Source organism: Brachyistius frenatus, unplaced genomic scaffold, assembly GCF_029030835.1.
Source record: "Brachyistius frenatus isolate BFR_SWC_R1_liver_20210118 unplaced genomic scaffold, ASM2903083v1 Contig_20, whole genome shotgun sequence".
Lineage (NCBI taxonomy): Eukaryota > Metazoa > Chordata > Actinopteri > Embiotocidae > Brachyistius > Brachyistius frenatus.
Window position 1 is genome coordinate 2,429,430 of NW_027210619.1, and position 21,441 is coordinate 2,450,870.

The 21,441-nt window shown below is 43.8% G+C and overlaps 3 protein-coding genes across 4 annotated transcripts; all 3 read right to left on the reverse strand.

Annotated features, from left to right (window-relative positions):
• Positions 1-127: 127 nt before the first annotated feature.
• On the reverse strand, positions 128-11,844 carry LOC138619437 (uncharacterized). Its single transcript, XM_069695908.1, has 11 exons — positions 10,792-11,844; positions 7,726-8,619; positions 6,537-6,659; positions 6,356-6,432; positions 5,532-5,706; positions 5,092-5,197; positions 4,886-4,932; positions 4,334-4,803; positions 4,005-4,249; positions 3,584-3,751; positions 128-2,753 (listed from the first exon to the last, which is right to left on the reverse strand). Exons 1-11 carry the CDS (start codon positions 11,741-11,743, stop codon positions 2,588-2,590), a joined length of 3,423 nt encoding a protein of 1,140 aa, XP_069552009.1. The 5' UTR covers positions 11,744-11,844; the 3' UTR covers positions 128-2,587.
• Positions 11,842-15,789, reverse strand: LOC138619439 (uncharacterized). The gene is made up of 2 exons (XM_069695910.1): positions 15,698-15,789; positions 11,842-14,119 (listed from the first exon to the last, which is right to left on the reverse strand). The coding sequence occupies exon 2, from the start codon at positions 13,990-13,992 to the stop codon at positions 11,842-11,844; it is 2,151 nt and encodes a 716-aa protein (XP_069552011.1). The 5' UTR covers positions 13,993-14,119; positions 15,698-15,789.
• A 1,080-nt stretch (positions 15,790-16,869) lies between these two features.
• Positions 16,870-21,350, reverse strand: fdps (farnesyl diphosphate synthase (farnesyl pyrophosphate synthetase, dimethylallyltranstransferase, geranyltranstransferase)). Of its 2 annotated transcripts, XM_069695893.1 has the most exons (10): positions 21,218-21,350; positions 20,616-20,768; positions 20,380-20,520; positions 20,052-20,132; positions 19,521-19,643; positions 18,723-18,811; positions 18,556-18,628; positions 18,330-18,407; positions 18,072-18,206; positions 16,870-17,734 (listed from the first exon to the last, which is right to left on the reverse strand). In XM_069695893.1, the coding sequence occupies exons 1-10, from the start codon at positions 21,218-21,220 to the stop codon at positions 17,534-17,536; spliced, it is 1,077 nt and encodes a 358-aa protein (XP_069551994.1). In that variant the 5' UTR covers positions 21,221-21,350; the 3' UTR covers positions 16,870-17,533. The 2 variants fall into 2 exon arrangements, with proteins under 2 accessions (XP_069551994.1, XP_069551993.1); XM_069695892.1 differs by lacking the exon at positions 21,218-21,350 and having other exon boundaries at positions 20,616-21,191.
• Between the last annotated feature and the right edge of the window lie 91 nt (positions 21,351-21,441).

Genomic DNA, 21,441 nt, shown 5'->3' on the forward strand with positions numbered 1-21,441 from the left:
AGTATATAAAGGGAATATAATCTTTGTCAAATGGCATCTTTGGACTGATTAACATCAGAACTTTTGATTAATACGGATTTCTAAATGATATACAGTGCAAACATATGACTCGGAACAGCTGCGCAGGTTTGGTTTATACAGATCATTTTATTTGGTGTATTTACAAACAAGCACATGCAGGAGGTGGACAGTGACTGACACTAGAGGGGCACTCAACTATATGCAACAGTAGGACCAAGGGATGTCTACAGGCTATATGACACCAGAGAGAGAAAGAGGAGGAGGAGGAGGAGGAAGGTACCGACTCATTGTTACACTTACACGCACTCACGCACACACACGCACACACACAAAAAGTGAAAGTGCAGCATGAGCAGACACCAAGTGCTCACGCTGGTCTCTGCTTTCACCGCCACACACGCTGCCATGTGCATACTCTCACAGATAGAGAACCCAGATAAAGAGAGACTGTATGGGTCAGATAGAGAGCTCTTCCTTTCAGAAACCTCAAGATCAATAAATAGTACATCCAATAAATTAACAAAAGCATTTATAACCTCACTTCTGAAAAAAATAAACACAAAGCAATTTAATGTGTCTACTGATACTTTATCTGTATCGAGACATTATCTTTTGTAAACAGCTAGATTAGATCCATTTGATGGCATTTTGTTGTGATCATTACTTACAAGCTATGAGCATTGGATTAATTTAACGCTACTGGACTGTTGTAGTGCCAGTAATCTCTTGCTACATGGCACTGACACAGTTACATGAAGAAACGTTAAAGAACTGAACTTTCCCTGATTAATCAATAGCAATGAAACGTTCCTGCTGAATTAAATAGAGGTCCTTTCGTGTCAGCTTTTCCTGGCCCGTTGAAATCAGGCTCTTTTATAGTTATTTTTTAATTTTATTTGATAACACAAAATTAAAATCTCGACTTTATAACGAACAAAACAGTTGCACATTTAACCATATGCATAGTAATTAATACAGAATCTAGAGATTAACTGATAAATATATGACACAAAGCAACATATTTCATATGAGCAACATCAGAACCAACATTAGCATTTCCACCACAACCACTATCATTAATATCAATGATTATGATCAGCAAAAATGGCAGAAAGGTAAGATAAATACAAAAGCTGAGGTACGTGGTGAAGACCAGCCACCAAACCTACAGACTTTACTGTAGCATTTATGAGTCATGTTACGTCTGAGAGTCTTTCTGCGTTCATTTTAAGTTCAGATAGTGTTGAACAAGAGCTGAGCATAGTTTTTTGATTTTTTTTTTTGATTTTTTTTTTTTTTACTCCAACCCACTGAGGAGTCTCCGTGCAGTTTTTGGACAAGTAGAGAGATTAGCTACAGGTGGCTGTTGTCTGATATTATCGTCTATAACTGCGTGGGATACTGTATATAGATGTTTTCTGGCAATCATTCAAAGCATTCATGGCACATTACAATGCATACAGCGTTTAAAGGTGTGAGCTAAATCTAATAATGTTATGAACATGATGGTAAGACGATGGCAATACATAAAGCACACAAGAGGGAAGATACTGGATTTCATACTTAAAATAAACACATATTCATTTTGCATTTCTGACAACCACTTAATGTATGTGGAAAGTTGCAGATGTTAAGATGAATCATCCATCCATTTTTTAATCAATCACTCCCTCAGTGCGGCCACAGTCTTAAGCTGCTGCTTGTGTTTCACTATCTGCTTTCTCTTGTTCATCTATCTTTCTATCTATCTTGGTAATATCAATCTCAATTTATATATCTATATATAAATTTTTTTATGTATATTTATACAGTCAAATATAGTAGCAGAAACACACATGAACCAGGCGAGAAAGATGAGAAGTCAATAAGAGTGAAAGGTCAAGAGAACACAGATCTACACAGCTACAATTCACTACATTACTACGCAGTATGCAACAGGAGCTACGGCCCAGTACTCTGCCATGCTTTCTCCACTCGGCAACCTGCAAGCCACGACTCTCTACAGCTGACGAACAGAGACCTTAACGTGGCTACAGCCAGGCTGTCGAACGTTGCCTCCTCACAACAGACAGCCGCTCATCTGAAAGCACTCGAGGCTGCTGGAGGTTGATTGGACAGAATTTCTCCTGTGATCGCTTTCAGATCAGCGGCCGAAATGGAAGGCAGGAATAGAGAGAAAGACATTTAAAGGGATACTTCGCTCGAAGATCAAAGGTCTTCTGGTGTAAAATGGTCTAAATTTGAGTCAAGTCATTATTTCACACCATCTGCTGGTTTCCTGCTGCTAAAATCCATTAGTTGAATGCTACCAAACTGGATGGATTGTGATGGGAAAAACTCCCATATGTTCATGACGGGAGAGAGCTGCAGACTGCTCCTGATGCACGTAAAGCAGAACAGATGGTGTTATGCACTCAACTCAAACTGTAACCAACCCTGTGTGAAATATCCCTTTTAGAGTAGTGCAGCCACATCAGAACCTCTCAATACTCACCTAAAATATATATATTTATATTTTATTTATTTATTTTTGTATTGATTTAGTGCAGCAGTTATGGTGCCAAAGTCACATGATGAGGGAGGTGTAGCCAATAGGTACCAGCCCCTCTTTGTCTCCCTGACGACAGCGAATCCAGTCTTGATCTTGACCTCCTAACACCACAAGTTCCTCCCCTTTGCAGAAGCTGAGCTCTGAACCGGTTCCAGTGTGGTCACACAGCGTTCGTACCGACCTGAGACAGAAGAAACCCTCTCAGCTACAGGGATCAACCGTCACAAACAATCACACTGGCATATGATGTAGGATTGGTTGAGTCACTATCAGGATCACTCAAAGTCAGACTGGTGAGTCACCAGTTATAGTTTTTCAAAGACGAAAAGGACAACCGGAGCTATTCAGGGGTCCGTGACACCCACTGGGGCTCTTGGAGAGGGAAAGGAGTCATTATATTAAAGGAGAAGACATGCCATGATTTGCCCTTATTCAAGGCTTTATATTTCTAACCATCCAGCCTAAAACTTCTACAGGCCACACAAACTATTTTTTAAGTATAGTCTTTCAAAATTTGATATTTTATACTAGAATATTTCCTTCCTATCAGGCCAATCAATCTTTTTAAAATACTAGATCTTAAAGGACAAAATAAGACATGTTTCAAAGTTTGTCAAAATGTATTGTTGTAAATTTTTGTTGTAAGGACCGACGGATTTAACTAATTATTTGAATCTAAATCATTTGCACTTGCTGTGTTAAAGTCTTGATCATATATTATAGCGCCACCATCGGGTTTTGTCAAATTTGTTCTACTATTATCTCCGATTTTAGGTTTGACTTCATTAAGTTTTAAATGAATTCATTTTGTGTTATTTTTGTGTTAAGTTATTTTCAAAACTTGTAAAAAAGGCAAAATATAACATCCTTTCAAAGAGTCAGTGGTTTTGATGTTAAGTGTGAGAGAACAATACACTCCCTTCTCTTTTTTTTTTATTTTTAGTCTAAGCCGAGTGAAATAAAAAACCCACCCTCTGTGTCACCATTGCCCTCACATTGTGTCTGTTGTACCTGAGGGGTCTGGGTTTCTCCTTCATCTCCAGTGCGTTGACGTCTTTCTCGGACTCTGCCTCAATTTCTCCCTGGGGCTCAGGGGCCCTTCTGAGTATTGGGGTGGAGCTGCTGCTCACCATGCGGGTCAGTGCAGTGACACCAGGAGCCAACCACTGAGAGGGACGCCTGGGGAGGGACAGACAAAATCAAAAACAGATCTTGCTCCTAGATAATTACAATTCAGGCAGTTTATTTACAAGATATGATGGTTTCAAGGGAAACAGTTCATTCTTTTTAAACTATTTTGACTGTAGTAGCTGGTGAATTTATTCTGCCTGAATAAAGGCTAATGACTGAAGCCAGCCTCTTCAGTTTACTGTGTATCACAACAGATAATCATATAGACTGCATAATAAGTACTCCACAGTCATTGGCTGACCTGGTTGGTGGTATGTGACCTGTTGGGCTGCTGGGGCTTTTAGAGGCTCCAAAGAGCCGGCCCAGACCCCAGGGAACCTGAGGGCCACCGTTGACCGGAGCGTAGTCACTTCCTGCCTGGGCCTGGAGGTCTGGCAGATCTGCCTTCATCTCCTCCTTTTTCACTGCAGACAAGCTCAGCTCGGTCAGGTTCTGGCTCAGCCGGCCTCCCCAGCGCATCACAGCCCCCCACCCCTGCTGGATCACCTGTAATCCGAAAAAAGTCAGCTCTGCAGAATCACACAAACCCAAATGATCACAAACACTGCACAGTTGAGCATTTATGGCTACCTGTCCGGCCTGCTGAGCAAAGCCGTCTTCCTCGACATCAGGAGGAGGTAAATCTCCAATTTCCTTTTCCTGCACCCACAACAGCTGAGGACTTGTCTGACTGAGAGTGACTGAAGCCTTTATGGGTGCAGCATTGGTATTTGTTGATGCCCCTGATCCTCCATTGTCTGGATTATCCAACGGTGATGATTTTGCTTCTTTAGCTGCCTGATGTTCTGGGCTTCCAAAGTCTACTTCTGAGAGGTCAATATACCTGCTTTTGGAGTGAGACCCCTTTGAAAAGGGCGGGCTCGGGATCTCTGGCCTGTGACTGTCTGGCTCTAAATGGTGGTGCTGGAAGAGCAGGTCGAGGTTCAATGTAAGCAGGCTGAGAGGCTGCAGCACGAGGAGCAGCTCTTCAAACAGAGGCTGGCAAGCAGTCAGCGACAGACGCATAAAGGAGGTGGGACGGTAATATGCCTCCAGCACATCTGAAAGAGACAGAGATCATTGTTAGAGTACTTAAATGCATGCTCATAACTGTGACACAAGCTGGAGGTAAAGAAAACATACCACTACAAGACTGAAGGTGAGACAGCCAGGAATCAAGCAGCTTAGTGCTAAAGACAAAAACAGAGAATAAGAGGAATATGCAGAGTCAAAGAGGATATGTGTGAAGAAATTATGATGAAGTACAAGTGCAATAATTAAACAGTGTTATTAAACTCTTTTTCTATTCTACAAGTGGAAACTAGGGATTAATAAGAACCAGTGCTTACTTCAGCAGGCCAAGGAGGAACGCGTTGAACCTGTGTTTGCTCTGTCGGAGCTGCGGCAGCTCACCAACTCGAACTTGTAGGTTGAACAAGGCTTGAGTTTTAGGACCTTGAACAGTTGGTTGGGATGAAGAGGATAAAATACACACAAAGAGAGAGAGAGAGAGAGAGAGAGAGAGAGAGAGAGAGAGAGAGAGAGAGAGAGAGAGAGAGATTAATGACGCTTACAGAGGTGAGTGAAAAATTGCTGCAAAGCTTGGCACTCGGAGGCAAATCGACATGTGCTTCCTGTAGTTCACTTTATTCAGCATTTTGGACAATACAATCACCAAATATAGACTGAAGTGAGGGAAAGTTACAGCCAGATGAAGTGCAGGGTTTATCATTATCAACCAGGCAACAAAACCAACAGGGTAAAATCTAATTCTTAATCTCCAACCTACCTGGCCTGGTCGAGGCCTGCACCAGACCCCAGGCAGAGTTTGGCCTCCTGCCTGCAATCAGGTCACTCTGGTGGGGTTTTAAGCCATCGGTCAGCAAGCTGTGCAGGGCGGGGCAGAGGCACTGCAGCACCAGACGGCCCAGAGATGGATTTACAGTGCTGTCTCCTGATAAGGCCTGAGGAGAGGAGAGGAGAGGAGAGGAGAGGAGAGGAGAGGAGAGGAGAGGAGAGGAGAGGAGAGGAGAGGAGAGGAGAGGAGAGGAGAGGAGAGGAGAGGAGAGGAGAGGAGAGGAGAGGAGAGGAGAGGAGAGGAGAGGAGAGGAGAGGAGAGATGAGGGATCGGGGGAAATGGAAGAGGAAGAAGATGTGCAGTGATTTGGAGAGATAGGGGAAAAGATCCGAAAGGATGACTCAAGAGGGAGGGCGAAGAGTAAAATGGGACACAAATGCGGGGTTGAGAGAAACATTGGGTGATGAGGGTTGGCAAGATGTGATGAGAGATGATTTGGGAGGGGAGGGTGCTGTTAGTTTACAAAGAAATTCTAATGGCTAAGAGACTGGGTCATATTCTAGTACCTTGTTAATTAAGAAAGACTAAGGAGACACAAAAAAGTCAAAAAAAAAAAAAGGGGGTGGGGGGTAATTTTCAAAGATAAAGAATAAATTCAGTATACCATGAAATTTTGTCATAAATATATTATATCATAAAGGGTGACATAAAACAAAACAAAAACCTTCTTAATATCATAACACACAAAAACAAAGGAAGTTATTCACTCAATGAATTCAAATTCAACTACTGACATCAATTCAGAAATGACTGACCTTCTGAACAACAGTCCGAGAAGAGCTGAACTGGGCCAAGATGCCTTCCACTGCCACACTGACTGCACTGACCAGGGCTGCAAAGAGGAACAATGGGCCACAGTTAAACAGTAAATAGCTACAGCTGGTTCAATGTAGCACAGCTGGACGGAGGAACATGCATCGACAAACAAATGCACACCTTTCTTTTCCTGCAGGCACAGGGAGGACAGGCCGAGACCTCTCAATGGATGCTTCACATGCTCGCCCATCCAGGGTGTTTCTGTCTTCTGTACAGAGCCAGCGAATGAGACACTGCGAACAGCTGACAGCAACAGTAAAAGAGCAATTACTTGCTGTTCAAGTATTACAAAAATTCTATAGAAGCCAAAATGAATCACCACTAACAGAAATACTACAACTAAAACGTTAGTGTTGTTAGTCAGAGCAATTAAGCAATGGAGAAGCAGATAAAAGCAGATGGAGGCAGATGGTACTACTGACTACAAACAGTGTGTGAGCACACCCTGCACGTCTCGGTCTACTGTGGTGAGCTTTCCACATCTGGATCTGTGAAGACGACTTATTTGTCTGCTTCAGGGATGAACAGGATCCCATGCATTAACCTCAACACACAAATGCGCACACATACTTAGTATAAGCATAAGTACACATAGAAGGAACTGCAGCGCTGGGAACAAGCACGTGTAGAAGCTACCACAAGAATCAGGTCAGATAAAACTACACACATGTGCAAAGGGCAGGTGTTGTGTACAGTCTGATGTTTATATAAATGCACTTATATAAACTGGTTAGAAATGAGCAAACGTGTATAATGAACAGAGTGCTGTGGACTTTAAATAATTTGAGAAAGCCTAATTTCTCAAACACACGCACACAATAAAATATTATAGGTGTTTTTTGGTTGTTTTTTTTTAAACATCACAACATCATCAAGCAGCTACTTGGGCTGTGCTTCGCATGAATGCATGTTTTCATTTCAACACACCATGCAAAAACAAAAAACAACGTGGAAACGGACCAGACGAGACTGACACAAAGACAGACAGAGGAAGACAGAGAGTGATGAAGAGTGACTCTAGACAGCCCGTGACAGGAACAGCTGTTACTCTTCGGAAGGTCTTTTGCAGATTTGAAAGGACAAGGGATAAGACGTATCAGAGGACCCTCTGATCCATAAAACAGCTGCAGTATCCTAATTCTTTCAAATCTGTAAATGAAAAAGTTACAGGGTTGAGAAGTGACACAGGTGAAAGGGCCACCGTAAAGACGGAGTCAGACCGTCAGAGAGGCAGACATACATACATGCATGCAAGCCAGATGTCAGACGAAGAGAGAGTGTAAGATGTAGGGAGAGAGAGAAATCTTACTCGCCACGCGTGACTGCAGAGGAGCCTGGTAGAGTTTTGGGGGTAAGGGGGGCGCCCTTGGCGGTATAGGAGGGTACAGGTTTGGATAGTACAGGGGAGCAGTGAGGGCAGGCAAGGTATGCGAGCGGGGGAAAAGCGGCGAGCTGAGACAGGAGCCGGACGCGCCTGGAGGTGGCGCTCCAGGGCGCTGCGGAGGGGAGAGGGCTCCTATCGGGGAGAGGCGAGGAGGGGCACCCCTGTGAAGAGGGCAGTTCTTGGGGTGGTACAGATAATAGGTGGGGAGAGGAGGAAGCTCTTTGGAAGTCCTGGCCCTGTTGCGGTCTGCATGTGAATGTGTGCGCTTTTCCGAATACAGCGAATCCATAGCACTGATGCTGCTTGAATACGTCATCATAACGTCAATATTCTTATACGGTGTGGTGCAACCTGGTGCCTCAGCAGTGCCACTGACAGGTGTGTCAGACTTAGTGTGGGTGTCGTTCTGCTGCTCTGAGTCACTGCCGTAAAGGGAGTCAAAATTACAGATTGAGTCAAATGCAAAGTCCCTCTCATTGCTTTTGAAATCGTTGCTACATTGGTATGCCGAGGTTGTGTTTTTCTTAAAAATATCCCCACAGTCATGAGGAGAGTCTACATCGAAACCAGCCGGGGATTCATTTATAAACTCAGAGCTTTTAACAGAGCTGGAGTCATTTCTGTGGATACACGCTGAGCTGGCAGCAGGGGCCCACTGTGTGTTGCAGTGTTTGTCTGTGGACTCTCGGCCTACATGGCGCCGGGGCCTGGGATCGGCAAGAGGCTGGGAGTTACAGTAGCCTGGTCGAAAGGAAGGGAGGGCAGTGTGGAGGAAGTAGGGTTGGGAAGACTGGGCGAGGGAGAGTGGGGGTGAGGAAACTGCTTAGTTCAAGGGGAGAATAGGCCAAAAAAAAAAATTGAAGGGAGGATGCAAGGGCGGACGCATAAGCAAGGTGACATGAGGGAGCGAAGCGGAGCCGTGGAGAAACGATGGAAACAACCGAATGGGATGGATGGGTGAAAAAAACAAGGAAGATGAAAATAAGACAATGTGGCAGAGAAATGGGAAGGAGAGAGAGATGCAGAAAATGTTAGTGTCTGTTGAGAGAAAAATGTACATTCCTGAGTGTATTTCAGCAGAAATCGTCATCATGTAACACCATGCAGTAATGCAGTATTTAAACAAGTCAAACAGTTGATTGACAGTCACACACTGACAGAGCATGAAAGTCAATGGAGCTGATTTATGAAGAGCAATAACCAGTCTTTCATTTAGGAGGGGTTTGACATAACAGGAAATGATACCGTGCCTATAAAAGAATAATTGCTGAGCAGTCTCGCAGCTGCACAGGAGCAATACTCAACCTGTCAGTCACTTATTCATCATAATTAACAGCCAATCACAAAGATTCATCATGTTCCAACATAAGTTAAGTACCTGAGTTTTCTTTACAGCATATGATATCACTTTCTGTTTCATTCCTGTATCAAGAGTTTAGAGTATTAAACCACAATGAGTGCCAAACTCAATATTTTGTAATTAACTGCAGTGCATGCCATCATCACCTCTGGATCACCTTCTCTCTCTCTGTTCTCTGCCTGCTTTCTACTCTTCTCTAGCTTCTTCACCATCCTGCCCCCCCTTCCCCTCCCTCCTCTCCACCCCTCCCCCTCCCTCTTCCCTCTCCACCAGCACAGCGAACAGTGTAATGCTGAGTCAGTCATCAGAGTTCTGTTTGTTCCTGCTCAATCACCACATCTGCCTCTGTGGACATTTACAGAGTGGCACCACCATTTTCTTTACACTCAATCACCTGTGACACACTGTTGGGCTGCGGGCTACAAAAGGAGCTAGAAAGGGTGCCATACCTGAGTTAAGCTTGAGCTGTCTTTGAACTGTAAACCGACACATGATACTTCCTATTTTTCTGACACTGGCTTTCAGCAATTGGTCCATGTACTAAGATCCACCCCAAGGGCCCTTAAAGGTGTACACACCTATTCCTGGTTTGCTGCCCACACCTCTTGTTGCAGTGAGTTTGGGGGAAACATTTGCTACATGTTTAAATTGTAATCAGAAAACACAGAGAATCATACAACTATGATAAAGTAGTCATATAAGCCAGTAGTCTTTTGGCGTTAAATTAAACACTTACTCTGCTGCATTCACACTGACAGTCTTAGTTTCTATGTAGCCTGCTGCAGCACTACATGAGATAAGTAACTTGATCTGAGCTATCTGTGCCATTCTCGGGAGCAGGGGCGGTGGGGAGGAGTCAGGATAGAGACCAAGTGAAGAGCATATAAACATCCCGATCTGATGGGATTTAAAACCAGCAAAGAGGCAGAGAGAAGGGAAGCGGAAAAGATTTTAGGCCACACAGACAGAAAGAAATAAGAAAACATAAAATTTAAAGGGAGAAAGAGAAAGGTAGGGACCTCAGTGGGCTCTCCATTATCTCCCTTCAGTCTGAAGAGTGGATGAATAATTGAATAAGGCTGTGATGACATCACACTCTGGTAACCAGTACAGGAAATACTAGCTGGAAAGTTTCCAACCTCGCCTTTCTCCTCATATTACCTTCAACCCCATCACTGTCTTTATCCCTCCCTCTCTTGCTCTTGCTCATGTTTCTTCTCCAGCTTCCACTGCTTTGCTTACCTTCCCCATCTGAAATCCCCCACTGTATATCCCTCGTCATCATTTCTCCGCGCATCATCCCTCTTTGTGACTCATGCCCTCCATCTCTTTGTTCTTGCTCCATGTATCATTTCCATAAATGAGTCTACATTTTTGATTTCTTTCTTTTGTACTGTCCGAGGATATTATTTTTGCATCACTGAAGAAGTTAGCAAGCAGACTATTAGTTTGTCTTTTCCCCATCTTTTCCTCTTCATCATCTGCTCATCCCAGATTTGTTGTGTCGCCCAATTTACAATTACTTATTTTATTGTTTTTCTTTTTTCTTTGATGTTCACACACACACACCCTCTGTCATCAAGTTTATTTTTCTCGTTTATTTTTAGTATCATCACTAAAATCATACTCACCTGTAGTTCTTGAATCAAAAGTCCTTCCTCCATCAGCTCGCCCTCTCACCTCCACCTCTTTCTTTTCTTCTTCCTCCTTTTCTTCCCCCTTAATGTCTTCACCCTCCCACTCTCTGCCCATGGTCCACAGGCTGCTGTCGCTGACTGAGCAGCCAATCTTCTGCGATGGGCACAGTTCTGGTTGCCTGCCTTCCTCGTCAGCTCTCTGAAGCATCTCCTTCAGGGCGGCCATTGAGGTGAGGGCTGGTGGCGGCTGCATAAAGAACGCCTGAGCCTGAGAGGTGTACTCCCACTGGCTGCCATTGCCGCCCAACTTCTCTCTTCTCCACTTTAAGTTGTAGAGTATATCTGCATCGGGAGTGATGACCGTCGGGTCGGGGTCAGGGTCGAAGATCACCTTCATTGGAGGGGAAGCGCTCTTGTTGCGGAAACGCAGCTCTTTGAAGGTTGTGACCTTTGGGGCTGACCCTGGAGATGAACCTGACGAGCTGAGCTTCTTTGGGGTTTCCATGTGAGATTTTCTCTTTTCTAGGGGCGGAAGTTGTGGTGGGGCGTCACATTCAGGCGTGAATGCTATGAGCCAGTCAAACCGCTCAGGCTGTTCAGAATTGGCCAGCAGAGTGCTGACTTTAAGGGATGGTACAGAAGGAGGAATTGGGGGTAGGGGGCGAGGAGGAGGAGGAGGGGGAGGTGAATCTGGTAACTCAGTGGGATAGTGGAAAGTCTCAAAGCTCATATTCTTTTCTTTAGTTTCATGAGTATTGCTATAACTGGTGCTGTAGTAATGGTCAGATGTCAGACCAGTGTTCCTCTTCCTTCTTCTCGCCATCTCAGTAAATGAAGTGGTTCTTTGAGTGTCTTTGCTTTCCTCTCGGTTTTTGCCTTCTTCAGCTACATCTGCTTTTCGACCTCCATCCAACTTTCCTGTGCTGCTCCATCCATCTCTGACCATCAACCCTGTGTCAGGTCCATTCTCCTCCTCCCTGTCTTGTAGTCGGAACTCTTTGGACTCCACAGAGCTAGATGTAATGAGATGATCCCCCTCGTCCTCTAACCCCCAACGCAGACCCCGAGCTCTGGGCTGAGTTTTAGGAGCTCGGCCTGGGTCAATCCAGCGAGCATCAACAGCTTCCGAATCTCCACGTCTAGTGCATGGAAGGAAGGGGGAGGAGGAAGTGCAGGTGGAGGTGGGATGGCAGGGGGAGAGCAGGTGGAGACTGAGATAACAGGTGGAGGAGGCAGAGGTGGGGGCCGTGTGGTGGGTGGTGGGAGGGACAGGGGGGTCTTTTCCTGTTCGGCTTGAAGAGCAGCGAGGCGCTGTGCTTCCTTTCGGGCCAGGTGTCGCCTTCGAGGGGGAGGGATGGGAGGGGTCGGGGTGGGGATAGCAGGAGGTGGAGAAGCAGTGGTGTAGAGGGTGAGGTATGGGACTGGCTTGGAGGCAGGGAGAGGAGGAATAGATGGTGGAGATGGAGGCAGGGCTTTCTCACACCTGAAGGTGGTAAATGTGGGGGATGAGGAGTTAGGAGAGAAAGTAGACAGTGTAGGAGAGGTGGCGACCGCCATGGAAGTGGTCTCTCTGCTGATATTTATGTAGGTGTGGAGGTCCGAGCTCACACTGGCATGACGCGCTGGAGGTTTTGGGGGTCTAGGTGGTGGCTCGACGGGGGAAGGTGTGAGGGAATCTGGAACGAGTGGATCATCACAGTCTGATGGAGCAGTGAGGTCGACCCCAGCGTCGGAAAACTCTTGCGAGTCTCCCATTGTGTGGGTTTTATACAACTTCCAGGGAATGTCGATGTTACCCATTTCATCCATGACATCCGAGAGGTCCTGCTCCTCCAGATCTCCCAGATCGTATCCCTTCTCGTGAAGCCTGGCAACGTATGCCAGTTTTACTTCCCTGTTCACCTTTTCCAAACGATCCAGGTGATCTAACCGATCCCGCAGAACATCCCAGTGTTGTTCCCCTTCCAGATCCCAACGAGCCACTTGGATCACCTGGCTGAAGCGCTCCATTTTCCCAAATTCCCCTACTGACTCTAGAAAGTCCAGCAAGCCCAGTTTGGTGACCTCCGATTCCCCTTTGACTCCTAAGTAGTCAGGAGAAGGTGAGTCAAGCGCAGAGGGGTAGCCCTCATCTGGGGAGCACGGGGCCATCGGGGAAGGTGACGTTAAGGAGAAGGGATTGTGGCTAAGAGGAAGTGATGGAGGGGAACGCGCAGGAGGCTGGCATTCAGGGACTTGAGGAAGAGGGTGGTCTTTGGGTGACAGAGTGACGGACAGACTGTCTTGGTCGTGGGAAGAGCAAATGGAGGCAGATTGATCTGCAGAATCACACTCCAGATCAGAGCAGGAGCTGATGGAAGTGGAGGATGAGGAGGTAGAGGAGGAGAGCGAGAACTCCAGGAGGGAGGGGGGACAGTCACAGCAAGAGGGGACCAGGGTGTCGTCATCTTCGTCGTCATCATCATTGTCAGCCTCCTCTTCATCATCATCAATATCAATATCCCCGCTGCTCTCTTCGTCGTCATCGTCTTCCTCTACCTTTACGTTTTTCTTGTTGTCTAGATCAGAGCTTTTATCTACCTCCTTCTCTTCATTTTCCAGACTGGCAGCAGGGTGGGCGGAGGCCTCCAGCTGGGCCTGTGGTTGTGACGGAGGCTGCTCTTTGGCCCCTTTCCCATCCTGCCTCTGGGGCACTGGGGCTGGAGGAGGTAGCTGCAGCTGCTGTCGGATAGAGATGGTATTGTTGTTGTTGTGGTTGTGGTTGAACATGCTGTTGTTGTCCTGCGGGGAACGTCCATCGCAGCACAGACACGGGAGGCTCGGCTCGTTGCAATTGGGGTCAAGAGGGAGAACAGAGGGAAGCGGGGGAGGCGGAGCGGCTGCAGGTGCAATTTGGGTTGCTGTCGATGCACGAGCACCCTTAGGTTTGGGTTTTGCTGATTTGGAGATGGTAGAACCCTGTTTCTGTAAGGTCAGCCTGGACTGGCTTACTGGAGCTCGAGGCTGCACACCCACCCTGGTCTTGGAGGGAGCAGTGGGGGCTTTAGTGGCCCGCCGTGGGGAGGACGTGGTGATTGTGTTCATGTTTTTATCCTCCCTCTGAAAACCAGGGCCATGAGACTTTGGTCCAGCTAAGGTATTGGTCCGTCTGCTGACGTCAAAACGCCGTGGCTTTGGGGGCTGAGAGGGCTGCATTGTGGCAATAGGACTTTTTAGGATACGCTGATATCTCTGTTGCTATAGAAACAAGTGTTGTAAAGGCTGGACAGATCCAAACTATGACGCACCGTGACAGTCACATCTTGGCTTGACTCCCAAGATCCTGTAACATCAAAGAAGACACACAGTGAATAATGACTAAAAGCAAACTCTCCTCATTAAAGAGCGTTTTCTTACCCTACACATATTTTCATGTTAGCCCATCATCTAGACTATTTATTAAAACTCAACTGCTTTTGGGGCTTTCTGTTTAATTATCATCACAAAGTCCTGGAGGAAGACACGCAATGTCTCACACTGTTAGAGCACATTATCAAGCATTACCAATAAAACAATAGCTGGAACTACTGATCAATTAACAAATCAAAGGAAAATTAATTAGCAACTGTTTAAATTATATATTACTCATTTAAGTAGCAAACATTCACAGGTTTCAGCTTCTCAAATGTGAATATTATTTGTTTGTTTCTGTATGTGAAATAGTGAAATGAATAAATTTGGATTTTGTACATTTGCTCGAACAAAACGAGTCACCTTGAGAAATTGTGATGGTCATTTTAAACTTTTTTTTAATCTGATATTGGACAGATGCATTGATTCCTGATATTATCACAAATATAATGAGCAGATCAATAAATAACTAGTTGTAGCACTTTATTGACATAAACGATGATAATACTGTTGTGCAGAAGGAAGTAGCTTCGCAAAATTTCAGTAACAGCATTTAAAATGTTTTTTAAATCACTGAGACACAACAATAACTAATTATTTATAGTTCAGTTAAATGCAGGGTCCTTCTTGTTTCACAAATTTTTTTTGGTGTCAAATTCAAACACCCACCCACACACGTGAAATCCCTGATGATAATAATTGTCGGCTAATGTATAGCCTAATAACTGTCACTTATCATCTTCATCTGTGATGCTGGGCTCCACTGAGCACTGATATTCATGAGTTTACAAGCTGCCACCATCTGTGCCAGTCCATCCTTAAGAGACTGTAGATGTAGATCAAAAGACAGGACATTTAAAAAAGAAAGAAAAAAATAACCGTAGGCTACCTGCAGCAATGACTGAACATTTAACTGGAGCATGAAATAATCAGCGAGCAGCACACAACACCGACTCTGCCTTGTTAAAGCCCATCTACCGAAGGCTATTTGCTCATGTATTCCTGCACAGTGTCCTTCACATCACTGAGGAATTTGAATCACTCCGGAGCCTGCTTACACTGGGCCTTGGACAGGGTGGCCACTGAAGCCAACAAAAGCCTGGACATACAATAAGAAACAGCGTCTCGTCATGTGTAATTTAACCCGTCCTGTGCATGTATTGGTCCCACAGATCTGATGGAGACGGGTGGATGGGTGGATGGGTGGAGTGGGGTGGGGGGGTTACCTCGAACCGCATCGCTCCGATATACAGGCCCATACGCCCGTTACAACTCAAATATTACAAATATTATTCCGATTTATTTTGACTAAAACAGACAATAATAATATTTGAATTGGCTATAAATGTTAAAAGCGGAACTGCACGGTTTTTTTTTAAATTTATTATTCTACGCAGTGTAGAAACAGGAGGTTTTTCTTACCCGACTGTCTCACGCAGCTTCGCCTGAAAACAAACAACAATATAGTTACGCATAATAATATAAACCATAAAAAATGGACTCGACTCACGATCGGATTCAGGTAAAGATGGATGAAGGTCTCCATCTCGTCGGTTCTCTCACATCTCTGCCCGTGTGAATGTGAATCTCGACGGTAACAGCCTCAGCATCTGTCATCTCGCGAGCATCCAGTAAAACCCTCCACCCTCCTCCTCCTCCTTCTTCCATCCATCCTTTCACCCACCCCCATCCGGGCCAAACCACACCCCTTGCTCGCCTTATCATCACATCCAATTCATCTTGAATCCTTTTCAGCTTCAGCGCCTTGGAATTATTAGTAGTGTTAAGAGGAAAAGTCCAATTTCCTTTCATTCCTTTTAAATCAACCTTCTGATTCACACATTTATGAAGTAATCTCAGAGAAAATTAACTTGGAGATGTTGGAGATGTTCTACCAGTCTGTTGTGGCCAGTGCATTGTACTTCGCTGGGGTCTGCTGGGGGAGCAGCATTGGAGCCGGTGACACCAACAGACTTAACAAGCTGGTTAAGAAGGCCGGCTCCATCATCAGCTACAAACTGGACAGCCTGGAAAAGGTGGTTGAGAGGAGGACGCTGAGGAAACTATTGTCCATATTGGATAATCCTGACCACCCTCTCCACCACCTGCTGCAGGGACAGCGGAGCACTTTCTCTAAAAGATTCTTCCAGCTCCGCTGTCACAAGGACAGATACAGGAGATCATTCCTGCCCACTGCAATAAGACTGTACAATAACTCACCTCTGGCAAAATCCATCACAGTACAATAACACTGTTGACTGTGTTTCTTGGTTTGTTTGTATATAATATATATAGATATATAATGTACTGTATATACTGTGCATTTTATATTTTATACTGCTATTTTATTGCTTTTCTATTATTCTATTCTATTATTTCTATTATTATCTTATTGCTTCTGTATGCTGCTGTAGCGCAAAAAATTTCCCCTCGGGGATTAATAAAGTAAATACCTACCTACCTACCTTGAAAAACTCCCAAATAACCAACTACAGCTGCAATTTCAAACTATTCTTCTTCTAGATTAATCTGTTGAATATACATTCTTTATCAACTGAATTATTTTTGAGGCTTTAATATATTATAGTCCAAATTTATGCCTTCAATTTGTTAGTTCCATTAAACCTAAAGAGCATAATCCAAACATGCAAAAATTATATTATATAGAAAAACATCAAATCCTTGCATGAGAGATGGTTTAATCAGAAAAATCTTCAGCATTTATTATTAAAATAGCTGCAGATTATAGTTATAATAGTTTTGTCTCCTCAATGAATTGTCTGTATCGACAGTCAACAACCACAAACATTTAAAAGATACAAAATATTCTGGTCATTCCTTATTTATTACGAGCAAAAGCATCCAGGCCAGCAGAGTTGAAAGCAACAATATAAAAAGGCATGGGATAAAGAAGACTGTTCATTGTTTTTACCATCTGCCCTCTGCCAGGAGGCTTCTACTTTCAAACATTTAAGGTGGCTGACTACAAAATAAATGTGTTACTACAAAATCTGAATTATCTTGACTTTAAGACCCCTGTTATTCTTTCCAAAGTTATCTTACATTCCACTTGAGTCTTCTAACTGCATACAATGTACACTATGCTGCTGGATCAATAAACGGCAAACTCAAAACAAGAAGAGATGCTTAATGGCATTCACAACCACCAATCCATAAATCATTGAAAAGTTAAGAAACTGCCAGCAGGATTTTTTAAATCGGGTCGTGTTGTTGGAGTCACAGCCTCGCCACTGAAGATCCCCCTTAAATAAGGGTGAGGACTTGCTTTTTGCATCATGCTTAAAGTCTTTTCTTTTTATCCTTTCAAATGGCAAGGCCCCCCCCCTCACTTGTTCCTCTTGTAGATTTTCTTGGCAAAATTGAGGAAGACTGCGTGAGGAAGGTTCCGAGCGTGACGAGCGATGAGATTCTGTAGGCGCTGGTAGCTTTCATCTTCATATTTGTGGTACAGTGTTGGCATTTGCAAGGTGTTGTACAGTGCTTTGACCTTTTCCACACTGGCTTCATTGTGTTGCCCGTAACATGCCTGAGGAGGACATGAAAATGAAATGAACTTGTGAGCAGCTCGAATACTTTTCAAAAGGCAGGATCCGAGGCAACACAAACATGAAGGAGTTAAAGGATAAAATCAAGGACATCCTGGAATCAGCAGAGTTTAATTGCTCTCAGGAAGAAAAAAAACAACAACAAAAAAAAACCTTTACCTGCACAAACCAATGTTTGAAAATGTATGCCTTCTCTCTGCTGTTTTTTTATGTAGTCAAAATACACTATATTGTAAAAACACATTTTTGAGACACAGGGTCACAGTTGCAAATTATTTCAGTGTATATTTGAATTTGTTTGATAAATGAAAACCCCACCTCCAGCTCGGCTCTTTGCTCAGGAGTCATGATCTCCAGGGCTGTCACGACCAGCCAGCTGCATTTGTTATCCTGGATGTCTGTGCCAATCTTTCCAGTCACAGCAGGGTCGCCGTAACAGTCCAAGTAGTCATCCTGCAAATGAAGTGAGAGATATTAACACAGCGCAGTCTGCAGTGCAGTCGATTACTCAATATGTGCAGCTGCTGAATAAGAAAATAATATTTAATGACTGATGACGTGCAAAGGTAAAATTACCTGTATTTGGAAGAACTCCCCCATTTCAAGTAAGATGTGTTTGGCATTATTGTGCTCCTCTTCACTGTTGATTCCTGCCTGTAAAAGGTGAGGTATAAGATTAGGAGAGAGCGTGGGATATGGCTGATCTTTTCATAAGGCCCGTTCTGGCATCTTCAATTCACTGCCATCACCTTCATGTCTACGAGTTCCTTCTGTCTTAAGTTTACAACATCAACACACTCACCATGTACATTGCAGCTGCCACTGGGAGGTAGAATGAGTAGAAGGCAGTCTTGTATTTTACAATAGCTTTGTACCTGAAGGACAAAGAGAGAAATAATTATTTGCTGTCATAAATAAAAGCTGTCTGATAATTCACATTTCTTTCTTAATTTCAAACACCCTTCTTACCTTTCCACAGTGAATCTGTTGAGGTCAATGTGACCAGGTGGAGATGTCATAAGGTCCAGAGCCTGACCGAGCTCTGTCTGGAAAGACGTCTGAGACACACGGAGAAGCAACATTTTTTACAAATGTATCATTGTTAGAGCTGAAACAACAATTTATCTGTAACTATTTTGACACAGGTTCGATCAGAAATAATAAAACGGTGTTGAATATTTTCTTTTTTCAACGCTGAAATAAAAATGTTTGAGTTTTTGACTTTTGTCGCAATAAGTAAACTTCGGTTTCAGGATATTGTAATTGTAAAGGGGAAAACTGGCATTAAGGATACATTTTTTTGTTACATATCTATTTGTGCTGTTTTTGTAGACTTCTCTGACAAATAAGTGTCACTTCCTTGTTTTGAGGAATTGAGAGCCAAAACCTCAGGAAGTCAAGGTGTCTGGTGCGGCGGACTGAACGGGATGTATACAGTGTTTTAACTGTGATCAAAGCCGTGCCCGAGGTTTCTATTCCTGTTTAACTGTTTGTTTTGCACTTTAATAAACCATGGACAGTGTCACAGATCATTGAGTAGTGAGATGATTTTAACTGCATAATAATAAATATAAACTTTTACCATTAAAACTAAGCATTTTGATTCAAAACACACATCATTGCAGTTTCTCTACGGCTGGTCCTCAGGGGCTTTTAAGTATAGCAAACAGTTACGGTAAGAATTTTATGGACAAGGTGAATTAATGACAGATTCAAATATTTTGTCATTTGCAACTTCTAAGTGCAAAATGCACCAGTATGTGTTACCTCATTGAATAGCTCCAATAGGTGGACGTAGTACGGTTGATCCCTGCAGTGTCTACGAAGAAGTCTGTAGATCGATCCCTCTAAGAGAAATGAATCATTGATGGCATCCAGACCGATTCCATCCTTAAAAATAACAAACAGGCAGGTTTTACATGGGGAGACAGAGCACACCATCAATAGTGAAAACAAATTACGGCACACAAAAATACATTTTAGTCTCTCGTTTATTGAGCTTATTTCCTGCCAAAACCAAACAAAACATGATTTACAAATATGCGACAAGTCACTACAAACACAAAAGAGGTTTGCAAATACAAATTATACCTGTCAAATAAATTCACACAATTTATCTTTAATGCATCGCACTTCAGTAACAAATACAGCACGTGTTACAAACAAAGAATTCCTGCAAACACACACACAAAAAAAAATCTTTCCACCCTGATAGTGCTTAAGATTGACTCATAATTGCTCTGAGTAATTCACCCGCCACAACAGGTGGCATTATGAGTAAATTTAAACCCGTCTCACCTTCTTGTACCAGCAGGCCTGTCCTCTCCGAGTCACTGATCCATCCATGATATCATCTGCCACGAGGAAAAATGCCTGAAGCTGCAAGTGACAGAGACGCAGTGGCAACACTTAAATTAGAGAACGCAACACATCAGTTACACTGATATTTTAATTAGGTTGTTCTTTGTGTTTGTTTACACTTTGTTAGAATTTTTCCTGAATTTAATTTAAAAAAATTTTTTAAGCATATTTACAAACAAAACTGAATTATAAATTGAGAATAATAAATATGTTTAATATTGCCAGACTTATCCTTAAACATGCTAAAACCAGAACAAATCCATACCAGCTCAATGCACCAGCCGACCAGCAGAGCCCGCTGCACGGTGTCCTGGGTGAGCTGAGAGGGTGGGAGAAGTTCCCGCAGTGAGCCAATCACAGACAGCCCTCGGTTCCTTTTGCCTCCGGGGGCATTGAAAACCAAAACCTGAAAAGTACAAGATGCACAAATGAAACCACATTAAAATGTTCTGCGCTTGACAGAGAGACTCACGAAGAGACAAAACTAAAACCCACGCATACCTCCTTTAACCGGTTCAGGGCATCTGCCAGCACAGGATCCGAGAGGTCTCTCTCCGTGAGCTCCGTAACCAGCTCCTCAAACTGGGCTTCAAACAGCTGAGTGTCTGATAGCGGCCCCTTTTTGATGTGCGTCCCATTGCAAGCAGCGTCTCCCTGGAAAGACAAGGTGCGCAGCAGAAGACAGGTGTTTTTTAACTGAAGCGGGGGGACAGTCAGCCTTGTGGTCCGGAGTATTTTAGGGGCATTAATAACCCAGCTCAGCAGGCACCTCATCCCCGATCCCACCGCTCAAATGCCCCGGTTAACGATAGACAACCTCCAGTCAAACTCGTCATACAGGCCGCATAACGTTTGAAACTTGTTCCGGCTTAAGACAACTTGTCAGGCTAGTTAGATCCATGGTCTGGTAGTCGACTGAGCTCCGTGCATTGATTAGGGTAAAAATAATTTACTATTATTAGCCAGCGAGCTCCCTTGTCATGAAAAGAAGCGTTAGCTGACATTAGCTGATATTGTTTTCTCGCATCCAGTCTGTTAACAAAACTACCAATAACATAACGAATTTAAATATTTTTTTTGTGCATTCGCATGCATTTACAAACCATGGTGACACCGTCCTCTTATCCCAACTTTACAGCGTAATTAAGACAAAATTGCTTCTCTTCTTTTTCTTCGTTTTGCTGTAAAACTGAAGTCTTTGAACGCCTCCTCAAACCAGGATACACCATTTGTAGTTTGCTGCCACGCTGCCATCAGCTTTATTGCAAAGCAGCCGAACTAAATATCCCAGCATTCTTTGCGAGTGGGGCATATGGGCGTGGCTTCC